This window comes from Podarcis bocagei, assembly GCF_964188305.1.
Source record: "Podarcis bocagei genome assembly, chromosome: 1".
Lineage (NCBI taxonomy): Eukaryota > Metazoa > Chordata > Lepidosauria > Squamata > Lacertidae > Podarcis > Podarcis bocagei.
Window position 1 is genome coordinate 37,978,473 of NC_138125.1, and position 21,112 is coordinate 37,999,584.

General features: G+C 44.2%; 1 protein-coding gene across 2 annotated transcripts in view; it reads left to right on the plus strand.

Moving 5' to 3' along the window:
- PRKD1 (protein kinase D1) overlaps nucleotides 1–21,112 on the plus strand; it is a 103,724-nt gene that overhangs the window by 81,327 nt on the left and 1,285 nt on the right. For both annotated transcript variants that reach the window (XM_081208107.1, XM_081208108.1), the window contains 9 exons: nucleotides 970–1,047; nucleotides 3,358–3,637; nucleotides 8,058–8,110; nucleotides 9,078–9,150; nucleotides 11,134–11,240; nucleotides 12,747–12,908; nucleotides 14,262–14,360; nucleotides 17,109–17,376; nucleotides 20,398–20,483. In XM_081208107.1, coding sequence (XP_081064233.1) covers nucleotides 970–1,047; nucleotides 3,358–3,637; nucleotides 8,058–8,110; nucleotides 9,078–9,150; nucleotides 11,134–11,240; nucleotides 12,747–12,908; nucleotides 14,262–14,360; nucleotides 17,109–17,376; nucleotides 20,398–20,483 — 1,206 coding nt within the window. The remainder of the gene's footprint in view (nucleotides 1–969; nucleotides 1,048–3,357; nucleotides 3,638–8,057; nucleotides 8,111–9,077; nucleotides 9,151–11,133; nucleotides 11,241–12,746; nucleotides 12,909–14,261; nucleotides 14,361–17,108; nucleotides 17,377–20,397; nucleotides 20,484–21,112) is intronic.

Below are 21,112 nucleotides of genomic sequence, written 5' to 3' on the forward strand. Positions count from 1 at the left end.
CAGCTTTGTAAGTATGCCAGTGTACAACAGAGGGAGAGAGATTCACACAAATTATCCAGCTTCCAATTAAACAGAGGCTTCCAATTACGTTTTCTTACCCACAACTTAACCTTAACTAGTTGAAACGTAATTGCTCATTTTTTTACAGCTACAACATAGCATGGGACGCGGGTGGCACTGTGGTCTAAACCACTGAGCCTAGGGCTTGCCAATTGGAAGGTCGGCAGTTTGAATTCCCACGACGGGGTGAGCTCCCGTTGCTCGGTCCCTGCTCCTGCCAACTTAGCAGTTTGAAAGCACGTCAAAGTGCAAGTAGATAAATAGGTACCACTCTGGCGGGAAGGTAAATGGCATTTCCGTGTGCTGCTCTGGTTTCGCTAGAAGCAGCTTAGTCATGCTGGTCACAAGACCTGGAAAAACTGTGGACAAACATTGGCTCCTTCAGCAGTAAAGCGAGATGAGTGCCGCAACCCCAGAGTCGTCTGCAACTGGACTTAACTGTCAGGGGTCCTTTACCTTTTACAACATAGCATAACTTCCATTACTGCCTGGTAAAGACATATCTAGGTAATCTTAACGATCACTCACCTGTTAGATTCAGTCTGTATATGGTCAATTAATGTAGAATGCTAACTGTTGCTACTAGTAACATTCTGAAACTCCCATGACGGCATGCTGTATGTAGATATTTCTGGGGGAAGCCAAGTATACATCTTTGATGAAACTTATGTAGAAGAAAATGCAGTCTTCAGGGAACAACAAGGGGGGAAAAAAGGTTTTTTTAAAATACCTATTACTTTTGGATAAGTTTAAAACAATACCATTGAGTATTTCTCTGTATTGAAAATGAAATTGGTGTCTCTTTGTCATCCCTCACAATCTTTCAAGTTACATTATCTCATTTAATTTTATTTCATTTTTTCTTCAAATTTTCTTAAATTATTTTTGATTGTTTTTATTTCAACACAGAGGAAACGTCACTACTGGAGATTAGACAGCAAATGTATTACACTGTTTCAAAATAACACTGAAAGCAAATACTACAAGGTAAAATTGGGTTCTGGTTTTATATAGTGTATTCCAGAATGCAGCTATGATTAAAGTTTATGTTGTGTTTGTTAATATTTCAAAGAGATGGATGAGCACCATACACCCACCCACACATGCACATCTGATTGAATTGGAAATCAGCTGAATCGTTTCCCAAAGATACAGACATACCGGGACATAGCTTGACTTGTGCCTAAACCAATCCAAATTCACCAGTGCCACCATGAACCAGCAGCTGATGGTGGTGGAGGAGGAGTGTGCACAGAGACACCAGAGAAAGATCTGTGGCTGGTGTCCTTTTCCCATCCTTGGGACCCCCTGGGAAACTTACCAAACCTGCTGTTCCTGGAAAAATGCAGCTGATTTCTGGGCAGCCTGAGGAAGCTGCATCCATCTTGAGCCTGCTCCTAAAAAAGAAGCCTAGAGTGAGAGACTAGATTGATGTCAACAGTTTCAAGCAACCCTCCTCTTTGTCAGATTTTTGGTGGGTGAGCTGTGAGTTTATTTGGGCCCAAGGAGGATGGGTGGAGTCCTGGGGGAGAGCCAGGAGGCTGAGAGGGGAGGCATGTTGATATCAGTTTGTATTTATTACAGTTTTCTATTTATGTAACATTTTTATATGTAGCGGTGTATTTTTGTAATATTTTAGTTGCCTGTAACTTTATTTTCTTGAACACTGCTTAGGGTATATATGTGTGCGTGCTTGTTTGTGTGTGCTTGTGTATGTGTGTAGATAGAGCTATATAGAAATGATCTAAATAAACCACTAACCTCTCCCATCCAGCCAGCCACTTTTCATCCTACCAGCACATCACATGCACACACACACACACACACACACACACACACACTTTATTTAAAGCTCATTTCCCTGGCTAGTGAAAAGAGCTATACAGTGGTACCTCTGGTTAAGAACTTAATTCATTCTGGAGGTCCGTTCCTCACCTGAAACTGTTCTTAACCTGAAGCACCACTTTAGCTAATGGGGCCTCCCACTGCCACCGCACAATTTCTGTTCTGATCCTGAAGCAAAGTTCTTAACCTGAGGTACTATTTCTGGGTTAGCAGAGTCTGTAACCTGAAGCGTCTGTAACCTGAAGCGTCTGTAACCTGAGGTACCACTGTAGAAAGAGAGAAGAGAGGCTACAGGACTGAAAACCATGGATGGGGGCTCACAGCTCACTAAGCTTCTCCTAAGAGTTCTCAATTAGAGTGGACTTCTGTCCTCACCCCATTCCCCTTAGCAGGTTGGGGAGTTTCAGCCTTTTAGAGGGGAATTATTTTCCAGAATGGATTTTAAAGCTTTTTCTTTTCTTTCAACGAGCATTACGTGATCCCCAAAGTTTCTTAGGCATCTCTAATACTTAGCTACATTGTTAAGCTAATAGTTATTATTTAACTGTGAATCATAGTACAGTCATACCTCGGGTTGAAGTAGCTTCAGGTTGAGCATTTTCAGGTTACTCTCTGCAGCGACCTGGAAGTAACGGAACATGACTCAAAATGACGTCATGCGCATGTGTGGAAGCAGTAAATCGCGACCCACAGATGTGGGTTGCGTTCGCTTCAGGATCCGAACGGGACTCTGGAACAGATCCCGTTTGCATCCAGAGGTACCACTGTAATGTCAAAATGGACTTCCCTGAGTGTAGCTGTTTCAGGCTCTAAACCTAAACCACCTCTGATTTATTTCATTGGTGTTTATTAAGGGAAATGACAAAAGAGACTCCTTAGCTTCTCTATTCAGCTGTTATCCCAGCAGCCAGGAAATCCATTCTAATATTTGTGCCAGGAATCTGATCAATGCCTAAGTACTAGCAGGATCCACAGGATTCATGGGGTTTGTGAAAGTGGTAGGAAGAAAAGTGGAGATGGGACAGGACTGCTGTTACTTGCAAACTAAAAATACTAACAAAGTTCACCCACGCCAGGCTCAAATACATAAATTATGGGTTTTAAAACCTGCAGATTCTTGTCTGTCTTGGATCAGATTCCAATCCTGCCTTGGACCATGTTCTGAAAATGTTGCAGTTTTGCCCACAAAATCACTCCTTGCCACCTCTGCCTCCTGAAACACCTTTCCCTTCCCTTCCCTGTCAAGCAGCTGTGGGGTCAGCAGATTTCCTCCTTTCACTTTCTCCTTCTCTGTCAACATCTTGTAATTGTCAGCCCAGGGAGCCATCAGAAAAGCATGAATCCCAAAAGCTGGCGATGAGTCTCAGAAACTGTAATCAAGTAGGTGTTTGAAGTAGTCTTTGTTCATGAGAAAGTGTTTTCAAAATTAATCGCCATTATCATTTTTCACAGGAAATTCCATTGTCTGAGATTTTATCTCTGGAACCTGCAAAAAACTTCAATTTAATGCCACAGGAAGCTAACCCCCATTGCTTTGAAATAACCACAGCAAATGTCGTATACTACGTCGGGGAAAATGTGGAAAACCTGCCAAGCCCTCCAGCTAATAACCATGTTCTCCCAAGTGGTTGTGGCCTAGATGTTGCAAGGATGTGGGAGATGGCAATCCAGCATGCCCTCATGCCTGTTATTCCCCAAGGGGCACCCACTGGTTCAGGACCAAGTCTACACCGTAAGCTAATTAATTTTCTACTTTAAAATAAGCCACTGGATGAAACCATGTGGACTAGACCCTCTTTGTTTGTAGTATAATTACGTTGTGCAATTTTACTCGGACACTTTGGTGTATACATTATTCTAAGGTAAGCAGCTAGGGACATCAACCTTTCACTTATGCTGTTATTATCCAGCATGTGGTTTCCAAGGAGGTTTAACACGTACTCTGATGTCTGGATATCATGATGGTTATACAGATTAATTTTGCACAAGATCAGTGTAGGGGTGAATCCCATCCCTCAGTCCCCAGACCGTTGCAGGAGCTGTGAAAGGCTGTGGACATATTGCTGTGGAATCACAGATCAGGCAGTATTACTTCAGAACCAAAAATATTTCCTAATGGATGGTGTGGTTAGGTTTGGGAATGTTATACCTCTGCTATATAACAGCATCAATTTAATAATAACTGTATATCACATACATCATTATCCAGAAGGGGAGGCTCATTCTAGAAGAAGAGGTACCTTCCTCCAACACACCTCATCCCTGAGCCCACCACTGCCATAATACTGTGAGGATCACGGTATTATGGCAGTGGGGCTTTCCTCTACCACGCTTAAGTAGTGGATTCATATCATTCTGTGCATTCACAGCAGAAGTAATTTCTGGGTGAGGACTGCAGGGCCTGCTCCCTTCCAGGGCCTTCTCCAACTGGCCCAGGGGGCGTGGCCCAGGCCCTTTCTCCCGGCTATAAAGGGACTCCTGCTGCAGGGAAGCCTCGGACCATCGGCTGGGTGAGGACTGCAGGGCCTGCTCCCTTCCAGGGCCTTCTCCAACTGGCCCAGGGGGCGTGGCCCAGGCCCTTTCTCCCGGCTATAAAGGGACTCCTGCTGCAGGGAAGCCTCGGACCATCGGCTGGGTGAGGACTGCAGGGCCTGCTCCCTTCCAGGGCCTTCTCCAACTGGCCCAGGGGGCGTGGCCCAGGCCCTTATTTGGAACAAACTTTTGGGGAAGCTGGGAAGTGTTCTGCAATTGCTTCCCTGTTCCAATGTGTTTTAAAATGTCCTCAAGCAGTCGGTGGCAATTTAAATTTGTATTTCTTTTTTTCCTTTTTTCTCTTGCTGGGGGTGGGTGGGTGTAATGGATATTTGGTTGGGGATTAATTTTAGTGTAATTGTTCTGTTTTTGTTTTCTGTTGTTTTATTGCTTCTGTATAGTTTGTGTTTTGTTTTTAAGGGGTGGGATCAGGGCTGCCTGGGAGTGAGGCCCCAGCCAACACGATGGCTGGGACAAGTTCCACAGGGGGGGAAGCACTGGGACATCCGATCTCGGTGATCATGGGCAGGAGGCGGAGTTACGCTAAGACCAGACCATGTCATTACCGAGGAGGCAGGTTTAGTCGTTGTTTGAAGACTATCCCTGCCTCCGGGTCTGGCCTTGACCAGATGGATACTGGAATCAACAGGGGAAACCCACATAACCTGAAGGTGTTGCTGTGTAATGCCAGGTCAATAGTGAATAAAACCACTGCCATCCACGACCTGATTGTGGATGGAGGATTTGACCTGGCTTGTGTGACAGAGACCTGGTTGAATGAGACAGATGGGCCTGTCCTTGCTGCCGCTTGCCCACCAGGTTTCTCTTACGCACAGCAACCCAGGTCATGTGGGCGGGGAGGGGGGGTTGCAGTGATTTTTAGGAAGTCATTAGTCTGCACCAGGCGTCCTACTGGGAAGACCCAGTTTTCTGAGTGCATGTTCTGGAAGTTGGGCAATAGGGGCAGTACAGGATTCCTTTTGGTGTACCGACCTCCCCGCTGCACCAAGGATTCCCTGTCCGAGCTGCTTCAGGTCGTGGCGGATGTTCTCCTGGAGACACCTAGTTTGGTTGTCCTAGGGGATTTTAACATCCACGCCGACACGACCTTACAAGGGGCCGCTCGGGACTTCGTGGAAAGCATGGCCTCCATGGGGCTGTCCCTGAATAAGTTGGGCCCAACTCATAGTCATGGACATGCCTTAGACCTGGTATTCACCTCTAGCGACGTGGGTGATCTGACACTAAGTAAAAATGAAACCAAAGAAGTGCCATGGTCAGATCACTTCCTGGTGCAACTGGACTTCTCTGCGACCCTTCCCCTCTGCAGGGAGGTGGGACCAATTCGGATGGTCCGCCCCCGCCACTTAATGGATCCAAATGGTTTCCAGAGAGTGGTAGGGGATGCTTTATCCCGTGTTGATGGCCTTTCAGCTGATTCCCTGGTGGCCCGCTGGAATGCGGAGTTAACCAGGGCTATCGACTGTCTGGCTCCGAAGCGCCCTCTCCGATTGCATGGAGCCCGGACAGCCCCGTGGTTTTCTTCGGAGCTGAGGGCGATGAAACAATCGCTGAGACGGCTAGAGCGTCGGTGGCAGAAAACTCACTCCGAATCTGACCGGACACAGGTTAGAGCTCAACGTCGAGCCTACCAAGTGGCGATAGCGACGGCAAAGAAGACTTTCTTCGCCGCCTCTATTGCATCTGCAGAAAATAGTAGCAGGAGACTCTTTCAGGTGGTCCGCAATTTAACGGAACCACCTTTACCATCGGGGCCTTGTAAAGACCCCAAGATCTCCTGCAACGATTTTGCAAAGTTTTTTGCAGATAAAATCACTCATATTCGGAAGGAGCTAGACACCACCGTGGGAGCAGGGCTGGGGCGGGAGAGTGCTAGAGCCCTGTCTGGTCAAGTTGCATGGAATCAATTTCAATCCGTTACCCCCGAGGATGTGGACAGGCTGCTTGGACGAGTGAAACCAACCACCTGTCTCCTTGATCCTTGCCCATCCTGGCTTATAAAAGCTAGCCGGGAAGGGCTGGGCGATGGGCTCTGCGGGGTGGTGAATGCTTCCCTCTGTGAGGGAACATTCCCAGATCCGCTGAAAGAGGCGGTCATTAAACCACTTCTTAAAAAACCATCTTTAGACCCGGCCAGTATGGCCAACTATCGCCCAGTCTCAAATCTTCCATTCTTGGGCAAGGTGATTGAGCGTGTGGTTGCTGAACAACTCCAGGCACGCCTGGAGGATGCGGACCATTTGGATCCCTTCCAATCAGGGTTCAGGCCTCATCATGGGACTGAAACTGCCTTGGTCGCACTGGTTGATGATCTCCGGCGAGCTAGGGACAAAGGTGAGAGTTGTTTCCTAGTTCTGCTGGATCTCTCAGCGGCCTTTGATACAATCGACCATAACATCCTTCTGGACTGTCTAGAGGGGTTGGGAGCTGGGGGCACTGTTATACAGTGGTTTCGCTCCTTTCTCCTGGGCCGTGTTCAGAAAGTGGTGGTGGGGGATGAGTGTTCAGACCCTTGGGCCCTCACTTGTGGGGTGCCTCAGGGTTCCGTCCTCTCCCCCATGCTTTTTAACATCTATATGAAGCCGCTGGGAGAGATCATCAGGGGGTTTGGACTGGGTGTCCATCAATATGCAGATGATACCCAGCTCTACCTTTCTTTCAAATCAGAACCAGTGAAGGCGGTGAAGGTCCTGTGTGAGTGCCTGGAGGCGGTTGGAGGATGGATGGCGGCTAATGGATTGAAGTTGAATCCTGACAAGACAGAAGTACTGTTTTTGGGGGACAGGGGGCGGGCTGGTGTGGAGAACTCCCTGGTCCTGAATGGGGTAACTGTGCCCCTGAAGGACCAGGTGCGTAGCCTGGGAGTCATTTTGGACTCACAGCTGTCCATGGAGGCGCAGGTCAATTCTGTATCCAAGGCAGCTGTCTACCAACTCCACCTGGTACGCAGGCTGAGACCCTACCTGCCCGCTGACTGTCTGGCCAGAGTGGTGCATGCTCTAGTTATCTCCCGCTTGGACTACTGCAATGCGCTCTACGTGGGGCTACCTTTGAAGGTGACTCGGAAACTACAACTAATCCAGAATGCGGCAGCTAGACTGGTGACTGGGGGCGGCCGCCGAGACCACATAACACCGGTCTTGAAAGACCTACATTGGCTCCCAGTACGTTTCCGAGCACAATTCAAAGTGTTGGTGTTGACCTTTAAAGCCCTAAACGGCTTCGGCCCAGTGTACCTGAAGGAGCGTCTCCACCCCCATCGTTCTGCCCGGACACTGAGGTCCAGCGCCGAGGGCCTTCTGGCGGTTCCCTCATTGCGAGAAGCGAAGCTACAGGGAACCAGGCAGAGGGCCTTTTCGGTGGTGGCGCCCGCCCTGTGGAATGCCCTCCCATCGGATGTCAAGGTGATGGACAACTACCTGACATTCAGAAAACATCTTAAGGCGGCCCTATTCAGGGAAGCTTTTAATGTATGATATTTTAGTGTTTTTTGGTTTCTGTGGAAGCCGCCCAGAGTGGCTGGGGAAACCCAGCCAGATGGGCGGGGTACAAATAATAAATTATTATTATTATTATTATTCCATACATTTTCTTTCTAGGAAATATATCCATCAGTATCTCGGTGTCAAATTGCCAGGTCCAAGAAAATGTGGTAAGTTTTCTCAGTGTTTGTGACAGATGTGATAGAACTCAGCTTGCAAAGTCATTGATCTGTTTGGAAAACTTTGAGACGATGTCTAATTGGGCATTTTCTTTAGAGAAGGACAAAAAAAGTAGCCATTGAAGAAATGATTTTCACAGCAGCTTTGATTTTTGGTTTCCAGTTTTTAGAAAAAGGCCAAAATCTTGGGGGTCAATTTATATCCCTCTTTTGTAGCACCACAGTAAGATTACACCAATGTAAGTGGTCTGAGATTAGAACCATATGAAACGGTTGTATTATATTTTCCACTGAATTCCAGTTGCACAATCACAAGTGGGGAGAGTGCTGTTGTGTTTCACTCCTGCTTTCAGGCTTCTGGTTGGCCTTTACGAGAACAAGATGCTCTGGTTGGCCTGATCCAGTGGGCTCTTATGTTAACTGCACAAGTCCATTTACTTGGACTTGTTGAAATCCGACCTTCCTTTTTGGAATTCAGTTGATACAGGGAACCTTCCAAATAACCTAGGGCCTACACTACATTCCATCATTGGAATGTGATGGAGTTTAGAGCCCTTTAGAAGAGTTGCCTCTCCACACCTCACAGACTCACAAACCCAAAGTTTCTTCAGAGTAGGGAAGAAACTATGCAGAGTTATTAAATGCTACTGAACATGTGGTGGGTATTTGGTAGCTCCTTCACTTCTGTTGATGCCTAGTAACTTTGAATGTACTGCGCGTCTGCACAAACATTCAGGGTCCATTTATACACTTCAGGAAGGACCAAAGTGATTGCACATAATTCCAAAATGAAGCCAGACTCCAGATAGGTTCTGATGCGTTGCCTTACCAGAACATGACTTCTGCCACCGAACTGCATTTTGAATGGAATTCAGCAGCATTTCTGTCCAATCGTTTTCTGAATTGACTTTATTTCCATACTCATCATGTTTAACATGCAACATCTTTGTACTAACAGGATATCAGTACAGTATACCAAATATTTCCAGATGAGGTGCTGGGATCAGGACAGTTTGGAATTGTTTATGGAGGTAAGACTGGCATCCCACTGTCATACTCGGAGAAGATTGCCTGAAATCATTGGACAAAGTAGGCTCCAATCCTACTCCCACTAACCTGGGAGTAAGACCCATGGAATATGGTTAGGATGACTACTCAGGTGTGTCTGAAATTCTACACAAGCTCTGCATCTTCATTAAAGTTTTCCAGATCATTGTAATTAAGATGGTGCCCGCCCTGTGGAACGCCCTCCCTTCAGATGTGAAGGAAATAAGCAACTATCTTCTCTTTAAAAGACATCTGAAGGCAGCCCTGTTTAGGGAAGTTTTTAATATTTAATGCTGTATTGTTTTTAACACTTGATTGGAAGCCGCCCAGAGTGCTGGGGAAACTCAGCCAGATGGGCAGGGTATAAATAAATTATTATTATTATTATTATTATTATTATTATTATTATTATTATTATTATTAGCTTTGCAAGAGGTTGACCAAGGTGGTGGCGAGAGGGCTGCAGAGCCAGTCTGGCACTCCTGCCAATGCATTGCCCATGTAAACAGCAGGGCCACGACTAAGTTCTTCAGTGAGGAACTGGCAACAAGTCTCTGCCAGTTCCAATTAGGTTGCTCATATGCCTGCACGTCCCCAGTCCTATTCTCTTGTTTAGAAGCCATTGTAGGTCAACTCCCACTGGTTAGGATAGTAGTAGCAGCACTGATGGAAAAGTAATTTTTAACACACTGATAAAATTCCTCAACCTCTGAAAGAAGCAAATACAGTTACAACACAACATTAGTGAATTATATATATGTGTGTGTGTAATTGTAACATACAATTTAATACAAAATATGTATAATATATAAATAATAAAAATAATATTAATGCACCATATAATTACAAGTACTTGGCAATCATTTTTAATGATTTTATGCAATTTTATACACATTTTTTTAAAAAAGACAAGTTTAAAATTATTGGAAATTCCACAACAATGTAAAAAGTGAATATTTTATGTCATCATTTGCCATGTAAAACTAAATTATATTAATTTAACCAGAATATATTTTGAGTTCCCAAGTCATGTGGCAACATTTCAGCACCCCTCTTTTTGGGAATATAGAAAGTTGAAATATTAAACACACTATGTACACAGATGGATTGCTGGGAAAGGTGTCCTGTATTCTTCCAGACCAGGGGTCAGCAAACTTTTTCAGCAGGGGGCCGGTCCAATATCCCTCAGATCTTGTGGGGGGCCGGACTATATTTTTTGGGGGGAAATGAACAAATTCCTGTGCCCCACAAATAACCAAGCGATGCATTTTAAATAAAAGGACACATTCTGTTCATGTAAAAACACCAGGCAGGCCCCACAAATAACCCAGAGATGCATTTTAAATAAAAGGACACATTCTACTCATGTAAAAACATGCTGATTCCTGGACCATCCGCAGGCCGGATTGAGAAGGTGATTGGGTCAGATCTGGCCTCCGGGCCTTAGGTTGCCTACCCATGTTCCAGACCTTTCCCTCCTATGACATGATGGGAGTCCTGTGGATACAGGTTTCTTTGTACTATAAACAATGCCTATTTATTTAGTGGTGTTGGATTACATACCAAATTTATGGGCCAAACTAGATGTGAATGTCACACAAGCTTTTCATATTCCTTTTTATTAAAGGCAGGACTCAGGATGCATACTAATGCAGAAGACTAGGGTGGGGTAGGGGAGGGATAATGGGCTTTTCACCCTTTCCCCTTGCACATTTTTCTTCTTCTAAAATTGACCTTCCTGATTTTTACCTATAAAAGGAAATATACTGGTCCTTTTTTGCCTCGAAATCTGTCTTAACAATTTCATGAAATTAAAGAAAGAAGTCTGAATGGTTTAGAGCATTCTTGTCTCAGAGGATACCTTGACAGTTAGGTTTTGTATAAAACACACAAAAAATACTTGAGTTCTGGAAAGGTGACGCTTCTCAGAGCTGATCATGTTAATTGGCATATTTTTCATCAAACAGGAAAACATCGCAAAACAGGAAGAGATGTAGCAATTAAAATCATTGACAAACTGAGATTTCCAACTAAGCAAGAAAGCCAACTTCGTAATGAGGTTGCAATTTTACAGGTATCTTTTATTTAATTACCAATTATATCCTGTATGTATTTAATTTAGAGCAGGGCAATAAAACTCTTTGAGAACAGGTTTCAGCAGTAGGAATCTATGTACCTCATTAAGCATTGGAACTACAGATAAAGTTTTCAAGTGATGTCTCTTTCTGAAATAATGTCTAATCTGCATTAAATATAGGAACTTTGCACCAAAAATTTCAGCAGTTTGCTAATCTGCATAGTCAGAAATAAATTTGCTTTTGAGATAATCTAGCACAATTACCCAGTGGCTGTTACGAGATCCTGTTGTGTGTCTCTGCACATGTGGTAACAAAAATAAAGCATTGTCAGCCCAATTTCTTGTGCTATGAGTTGAGTTAGGGCTGCATTCCTAAGTTTTGCTTCGTATACCGTAAGCCTACAACTTATGCACATTTAACTTGTGTGTGTTCAGGTTTACACATGTGGCAAAAATCTTTTAAGAAATTCAAAAGTGGGTGGAAAGCGGGTGAGATTCTGGGGGAAATGACTTTGGCCTCCCACCCACCATTGAACCCATTGTATTTTGACTATACACGATTTTGCCTTTAAGCTCTATCCCTGGAACATAACCCCCACGTAAGTTGAGGACTTACTGTATAAAGGTAAAGGGACCCCAGACCATTAGGTCCAGTGGTGACCGACTCTGGGGTTGCAGCGCTCATCTCACTTTATTGGCCGAGTGAGCCGGTGTACAGCTTCCGGGTCATGTGGCCAGCATGACTAAGTCGCTTCCGGCAAACCAGAGCAGCGCACAGAAATGCTGTTTACCTTCCCGCCGGGAAGTACTTTGACGTGCTTTTGAACTGCTAGGTTGGCAGGAGCAGGGACCGAGCAACGGGAGCTCACCCCGTCGCGGGGATTCGAACCGCCGACCTTCTGATCGGCAAGTCCTTTAACCCACAGCGCCACCCGCGTCCCTTTTTACTGTATACCAATAGGGAACTCATTCTCTGAGCGCCAATCCATATATAACACAAGGGGGGGGGGATATCAGCAGGTTGGGATGTCTTCCAAACAAAAACCTAATAGAGAAACCTCCCAAAATCACTTAACAAGGACTGATCACACTTGGTGGGCATGGACTGTTGATGATGCAAAGTTGATGCAAGGTTGATATGCAAGGTATGGGATTGCTTTTAAGATCCAAGAGCAGAGTACTGGAAACAACCTGAGGATAACATGGCTCAATTCTGATACTCTGAAAGAAATCGATTTGGACAAGGTCTCATTTCCATATAGAAGTTTAAAACGTTATCAATGACAAAGCATATTTTTGATAGTTTCTAAGCACATTTGGGCTGTCCTGTTAAACTTTGCATAGCAAATCATTGGTGGCATAATTCTGGCTGTTTATACTTTTATACTGGTGCCAAAGGGCTTGAAAAATGAATGGCTATGTCATTACCTAATGTTTCCTGAGCCTTGTCATTGGACCTAAACAAATCGGGCTCATTCAAATAGTGTTTTTCTTTGTTCATAGAATCTGCATCACCTGGGGGTTGTAAATTTGGAATGCATGTTCGAGACACCAGAAAGAGTGTTTGTTGTTATGGAGAAGCTCCATGGAGACATGCTGGAGATGATCTTGTCAAGTGAAAAAGGGAGGTTGCCAGAGCGAATCACCAAGTTTTTAATTACGCAGGTAAGGGCCCATTAAGCAGTGTCAAATGTTTTCTTTTTCTATGATATTCACATCATAGCTCAGACAGCACAGCATGAGACTCTTAATCTCAGGGCTGTGAGTTTGAGCTCCATGTTGGGCAAAAGATTCCTGCACTGCAGGGGGTTGGACTAGATGACCCTTCTGGGGTCTTCCAACACTACATCTCTATGATTTTATACCCTTGAAATGGATAGCAGGTCACAATGTGGGTGAAGGTTTAAAGAGTGAGAGCTGTCCAGAGTGGGTAAAGTCTAATTAGGGTAACTTCCTTTTGCATTGCTAGTATGGCTTTATCAAGTTGACTGGGTGCTGTGCCTTTCTCTGTATCTTCTCTCTGATAAAGACTAGTTGTCGCGTGCTTGACTGTATTGTTCTGAGCTTAATGTACGATGGTAACCACAAATCATGACCTACAGTGCATCTCTCAGGTGTGGTACTTGGAAGTCTACACCAAATCCTTCTTGCATGTTGGGGCTAGCATGTAGCCTGCATGTCTCTGATGGACCCATCTCCTCTCCATCTCTGACACAGGCAGGGGTGCTTAACCAAGTTAGCCAGCAAAACATTTGGGAGACCATTCCTATGGGTTCAAAGAAGCTGTGCTAGTGCTCAGAACTTGGGTGCCCAATAAGTGCCAGATATGACTGATGGCTACATTGCCTCAGTTTGTTCTTTATAATCCATAAATATTCTCACCTGGTTTGCAGCTATATGCAAGCTAGTATGGTTTGGTGTGATTGATATATATATATATATATATATATATATATATATATATATATATATATGGCATTCAGCCCCTAGTTCTGATTTAGATAGTGGCAAAGACCTCTTAGAATTAAGCTTATAGCTCACATTATAGGCAGCATTCTCTCCTCCCCCAACCATGGGATGACTCTGAGAGGTTGTGAATGCCTCCTAATTTTTTCCCCACTCCCCCATTTTCCAGATCAAAACTTTGCTCCCATTATAATAGATAGTACCAGCCTTTAAATTTCTGGAGTTGTCTGTACCCCAACTGCTGATCACTAAAGTTGGAGAACTTCCTCTAACGAATAAGAGCACAGCTGTACGTGCGGCTAAAAGAATGCTTTGTAATAATAGTAGGAAGTATTGCTACTTGAGGATGCCTTTAAAATTAAGTCCCTTGTGCTTTATATTCCTGTTTGTTTACACAGCTTGGAATAAGAGCATAAAATCGCATGAATTAAGCTGTTGTGCATGAGCTTGCTTGCGCTTGCTACTTTTCATCTCGTCTCTGGGAAAAACATTGAAACAGAAGTAAATATTGTGCAAACTATGTTACAAGAGGGCTGGTTTGTTTCTTTATAGATCCTGGTTGCTTTGAGACATCTTCATTTTAAAAACATTGTTCATTGTGATCTCAAACCTGAAAATGTATTGCTGGCATCTGCTGATCCTTTCCCACAGGCAAGTAGAAATAAATTCACATTGTACAGGTAACATACAGTTCCTTTAGATAAAGCCAAATGATTGTTGAATGCCACACCAATCTCTACGTGGTAAGAGACTCCAGGGGTCTAGATATTTACCTGGGGTTTGGTTCCCTTGGAATGAGGGACAGCAGAGACAGTGGTGCCTTTAGGAAATATGGTTTATTTACACATGTGTACAAGCTGAGCCTACAATGGAGGGACTCACAGCGTTAACACCCCAAAAGAATCTTGCTTCTCCCACAGCCATAGCCTTGGATTCCAGCCAAGAGCAGGCATGGCTCTGTCTGTCAGCTGCCCATCCTGCTGCTAGCTTCTAGCTCACACCCCTCAACTCTGGATTTTTCTTTCTAATTATCAGACAGTTGAGGGAGGGGGGGCACCCATTGTTGTCTGGCACAGAGCCACTTCCTTTGTTACCTTAGCAACCCATGCTTAGGGACCATTTCCAAGAAACTTGTCTGGCTATTGCAGCAGTTGGATCCTTGTTGGAACCAGGAATTAGAAGGGACCCAGGCAAAACCCCCTCAAACTCACAACACTATTATTACTAAGAGATTTGTGCTTTGTTCTTTTTCAGTTTGATAAATAGGTGAAATGGCTTGATTTAGTCAAGCACTCACCTAATACCTAACAAGTCCCTTTTACCTCTGCATATGCAAATTAATGACTCTACCCTGCAGTCTGAGCTGTATATACACAGACCAGACCACATGAAGATACCACTTGCTTCCACTTGGTACACTGGTACACAAATCTGCTGTAGTCAAGAGGAAAGTAGGAAACAGGTGTGTCCTTATTTTCAGCAGCCTCCCCAAGTCTCTAAAGGTAAAGGTAAAGGGACCCCTGACTATTGGGTCCAGTCGTGACCAACTCTGGGGTTGCGGCGCTCATCTCACTTTATTGGCTGAGGGAGCCAGCATACAGCTTCCGTGTCATGTGGCCAGCATGACTTAAGCCACTTCTGGCGAACCAGAGCAGCGCACAGAAATGCCATTTACCTTCCCACCCGAGCGGTACCTATTTATCTATTTGCACTTTGACGTGCTTTCAAACTGCTATGTGGGCAGGAGCAGGGACCGAGCAATGGGAGCTCACCCCGTCTGAACCACCGACCTTCTGATTGGCAAGTCCTAGGCTCTGTGGTTTAACCCACAGCACCACCCATGTCCCCCCACAAGTCTCTAATCTATCCCAATTGGTTGTTTTTTAAAATGTGAAGAAGAGTAGCAGAGATATCTCCCCCCCCCCCACACACACACTATATCTGCAAGTGCCAAGAAGTTTTTGAGTGCACCCAGATGTGCGTAATTTCAACAATGAACCTGCTGTGGAAGTGCATTTGCCCAAAAAAGCTAAAATATGTTCTTACTGTGTATAGCCAAAGCCTGCTATCAAAGTTGCGAATGGATGGCTTCCTTTGACATAATGATGTGGTCACTTCCTCTGGAGCAGTTTTTCAAGTTGGGGGAAAAAATATTGAAGGCTGTTTTTGTTTTTAAAGTCAAGCAACAAACATACAAGTAATCGGAGGTATTATCCTGTGCTTTAAAACATTGTATAAACAGGCAGTTTGCATGAAGCACAGAGGAAGGGGAAAGACAATCAACTGCACATCGTTGCATCTGTCATTGATATTTCAAATGCAGCAGGAAGCTGGGCTCATCTTGCTGGGGAAACATGATATAACTCTTGGGTTTGTGGACATTTAGTACACCTACGTGACTCTGCATTTACTAGGGGTGTGTAATGGGTTTGTGTTGAGCCAGATAACAAAGCAAATGAGGGTGATTTTGAGGTCTCTCCCCCTCTAGCAGTTTGAAAGATGGTGTCAATAACACTGCCACTGTGTGAAATAAGGGCTCTCACGAAGCCCTGTGTTCCTCTGTCACTCTGTTTCTGTACTTCACTATATCTTGTTCCTTTATGTTTTCCTGTAAGTTTCTCTTGGTCTGTGTGCTTTGCAAGTATTGAGGCTGTCCAAAGTATTGCCTGTGGATCACTGAAGAGCTCAAAGTTGTGGGGGGATTTATTTATTTTTAAGTTAAAAGTTTCAACCTCTAATTGTTTAAAGTAAGTAAGAAAGAGAAAGCCTTTCAGAAATGTGAAACTACTATGGATTATGGAGGAAAGTCAATCCCTTTCATTTCCCCCCATAAAAACCCCCTGAACCTATTTGTCTACATTTTGGGGGGTGTTCCCATGCTTGTAAATGTAATCCAGTTGGCTCAAAGTGGTGAAAAGTTATAGCTGCTTTTAGTTTTGCAGTGAAGAACGCAGCTTCAGTTTACACAAAGCGACACAGAACCCAAAACATAAACTGAAACTGAAGGAGCACAGGGCGGCATAGAAAGAGATTGGATTTTTTTTTAATGCAGTTACAAGGTGAATGTTGAGGCCCATACATTGGCTAACACACTTTCCTTACCCCTTCTCTATTGTATCCCCAAACTGTAGGGACTGGTTCTGTCTTTTTTGAATACACTGCTAGGCACTATGGACTACATATGGTTTTACTTTATAATAACGATAGGCCTTTTGGAAAGACTGTTGTCTGCTTGAAACATTCTTTGCTCAGTTATGTGGGGAAGAAACAGCTTTAGCACATGCTAAATTGACTTATAGATAGCACAAGCACCGTGTTGACTTGCACATTGTTTCTTTGAAAAACATCGGAATAAAACAAAAAATACAAATTTTATTATAATGGCTTTATACTAAACAGGTGAAACTTTGCGACTTTGGTTTTGCACGGATCATTGGAGAGAAATCATTCAGACGTTCAGTTGTGGGTACGCCAGCCTATCTCGCTCCCGAAGTCCTGAGAAACAAAGGGTACAATAGATCATTAGATATGTGGTCTGTGGGGGTTATTATCTATGTCAGCCTTAGTGGCACGTTTCCATTCAATGAAGATGAGGACATTCATGATCAAATCCAGAATGCTGCTTTTATGTACCCACCGAACCCCTGGAAGGAAATCTCACATGAAGGTATTTTTTTTTAAATTCTAGTACATACATATTTGAGAAGAATCAAAATATTTACTTATTTTTTATAGAAAATATAGATTTCATCTTTTCACTCTAGCTTCCCAAAGCAGCTAACCACCATTTTTAAAAATGATCATAAATACAATAAAAATATTCAATTAATTCCTCCTCAAGGTAGACCAGTTGAAAGAAAAGAACCTTAGTGAATCATGTCCATTAACCTCAAGGGGTCAGGTCTGAGTAAGACATTCTGAGTATGACTAAAACTGAATACCACCCAATAAAATCACTTTCTAAAACTCATCTGCTCATTTCTTTACTGTGTTTATATAGATGCTCAATAACAGGAGTTCTCTGGGTAGCTCTTAAAGCAATAAATAAATAAACAAATAAACAAATACCAATAAAATACATTGTGAAACAAGAAAAACCATGAAAATTAGAAAATTGAAACTAAAAATTACCGTATTTTTCGCTCTATAACACGCACCTGACCATAACACGCACGTAGTTTTTAGAGGAGGAAAACAAGAAAAAAATATTCTAAACAAAACAGTGGATGTATGATTTTTGTGGTTCATGCTGTGGCCACAGACATGTGATCTGACGGTGAGTTTGGGGTAGCCCAATGCAAAAATCCTGAGGATCCATGTGGGTCCATGCTTTGTAACCACGTTTTAAGTGGGGAGGGAAGGAAAGCACTCAAGGGACAAGGAGCACACGTGGGGGGGGAGGAGAAGGGTGCTGCTAATAATGCAGGAGAGGCTCCTCTCCGGCTTTGCTCCTTTAGAACAAGCAGGCTCTGCATCTCTCCCTCCTCCCCAGCAAGGAAACCACGATAGTAACCACTCTGAGACAAATCAAGAAAAAGTGCGACCAACACTCTCCCCCAACAAGCACAGTGAGGTCAACACACACACACACACAGAGAGAGAGAGAGAGAGAGAGAGAGAACTGGCCCTAAAGTTGCAGGGCGCTGGAAGTCGCAGAGGCGCTGGGGGAGTGAATGGGAAGCAAGAGAAGGAGAAGGATCCCTCACACACACACACACAGACACACAGAGTGTCAATTCTAAAGTCGCAGGGGCGCTGGGGGAGTGAATGGAAAGCAAGAGGAAAAGGAGCCCTCACACACAGAGAGACACACAGAGTGGATTCTAAAGTCGCAGGAAGAGTGAATGGGAAGCAAATCACACACAGAGAGACACACAGAGTGTGGATTCTAACGTGGGGAGAGTGAAGGGGAAGCAGGAGGAGAAGCAGCCCTCACGCACACACAGACACACAGAGTGTCGATTCTAACGTGGGGAGAGTGAAGGGGAAGCAGGAGGAGAAGCAGCCCTCACGCACACACAGACACACAGAGTGTGGATTCTAACGTCGGAGGGAGAGTGAAGGGGAAGCAGGAGGAGAAGCAGCCCTCACGCACACACAGACACACAGAGTGTGGATTCTAACGTCGGAGGGAGAGTGAAGGGGAAGCAGGAGGAGAAGCAGCCCTCACGCACACACAGACACACAGAGTGTGGATTCTAACGTGGGGAGAGTGAAGGGGAAGCAGGAGGAGAAGCAGCCCTCACGCACACACAGACACACAGAGTGTCGATTCTAACGTGGGGAGAGTGAAGGGGAAGCAGGAGGAGAAGCAGCCCTCACGCACACACAGACACACAGAGTGTCGATTCTAACGTCGGAGGGAGAGTGAAGGGGAAGCAGGAGGAGGAGAACGATAGCTCAAGCACACACACACACACACACACACACACACACACACACACACACAGCCCCTACAGTGCCTAATCCAAAATCGGACAGCAAAAAACTGCAGGCAGGGACAGAGAGCACGGGGTTGTTTTAAAGCAGCCAACTCCCGCTCTGCTTCTCTCCCTCCTTCCCGGCTCCGCTAGCTGACAGGAGCCGCTTACACCCGCTTTGCTGTTTCAAAGCGAGCCACGGACTGCTCACGACTGCAGCAGATTCCCCCGCCATCTGTAGGCATTCGCTCCATAACACGCACAGACATTTCCCCTTACTTTCTAGGAGGAAAAATCTGCGTGTTATGGAGCGAAATTTACGGTAATCTGAGAGGCCCAAACCGTTAAACAGGTCTGTTTAAATGGTCTGACTGAAAAGGTGAACGAACTTGCTCGGCTGTTTCATAATCAGGGTCCAGTTACTTAAATGGCCCTGTCCCTTACCCACCTTACTTTATATGATCGAGCCCTTAGAGAAGGGCCTCTGAGAAATATTGTAAGGGTCAAGTATGTACAATTGCAAAAGTGTGTATTTAAACCCAGCCAGGTGTAAGCTAAAAACTAGAGAATATTGCAGCAGAGGAACAGAACAGAAGTGAAGGTCTCTGCAGTTTGACTCAGCCTCTCTGATAAGAGAGTTCCTGAGCATGAATGCAGCCGCTAAAAAGAACTCTCCCATGTCCCTGCCAGTCACATTATATTGGCAAGGAGAACCTCTCCTAGAGATCTTAATACACAGACAGATTCATAATGGATAAGACAGTCTTTCAGGTAACCAGGTCCAAAGTTATCTAGGGCTTTTGAAGTAATAATGCATTATTCTTGTAGAGAAAGCTTTCGAAAATTGGAATGGAGATCTATTCACTTTATTGCTGCCTTGCATTTCCTCGCAATATCTTCAATTTCATCTCTCCAAATGCATGGCTATATTATTTGTTATAAGGCAGAGAACAAAATGTATGATTGCTAGGCTACACTGACTAATGTTTTAACTCAGTACAAAGGTGTTTACTATTTTCAGTGATGGACGCTTGATTAGCAAGTTTGGGAGTTGTGAACATTATAGTTGTGTGAGGTAGTAACTTGGAAAAAAGTTGTTTTTATTTATTCATTTTAAAAAATCAAGCTAAATCAACCTGCATGGCTGTCATAAACAGATTTATAAGTTCTGTCTCGCAATGTATTAGTTCTGTCACTGCCTCTGAACCGTATGCGATTTCAAGAGGTATTTGAGAGTGATGTCTTCTGAAATTATGTTTTTTCTCCAGCTATTGATCTCATAAATAATTTGCTGCAAGTGAAAATGAGAAAGCGCTATAGTGTGGACAAGACGTTAAGCCACCCATGGCTACAGGTAATGCTGTAAATTTCATGCCTTTCACCATGTTTGTAGTGAAGATAGACCAAACGCAGACAAAAAGTTTACCACAGCCACTCCAAAACTTCAGCACAGTTACCTCGATGAAGGCTAAATATTACAATCCCATCCGGAGACTGTGGGAAAGTGTGCCCACTTTGCTAGGCGAGGCCCTGGGAGCCAGGCTGTAACATTAGAATGTTTTCCCTCCACAGGTATTTTGCATACAGTAGGGATCTGGAGCCTAATAGCCCTCTAGATGCTGACTGACTACAACTCCCATCATCCCTGGCTACGTTTCCTATCATTAGTATACAGCATCTTTATGCTGGCCAGGGTCATAGCTGAATGGTTGACCACATGCTCAATCATCAGAGTTTTCCTCTGCTAATCTTGAAGCATAAGAGGAGGAAACAGTTGGCTAAGTTTGCCTTGGTCACCCAAATAAATACTATTTTAAAAATTCCTGTTGTTGCTTGGTGCTGCTCTTGCTTTTTGTTCTCACGCTGTTGAATTATTTTTGTCTATATTGATTTATTGTCGTTTCATTGTCTTGAAGGCAGAAAGGTGTGGTGAACATACTTACATATACATGCAAAATTTTGAGGAAAAAACCCCATGAAACT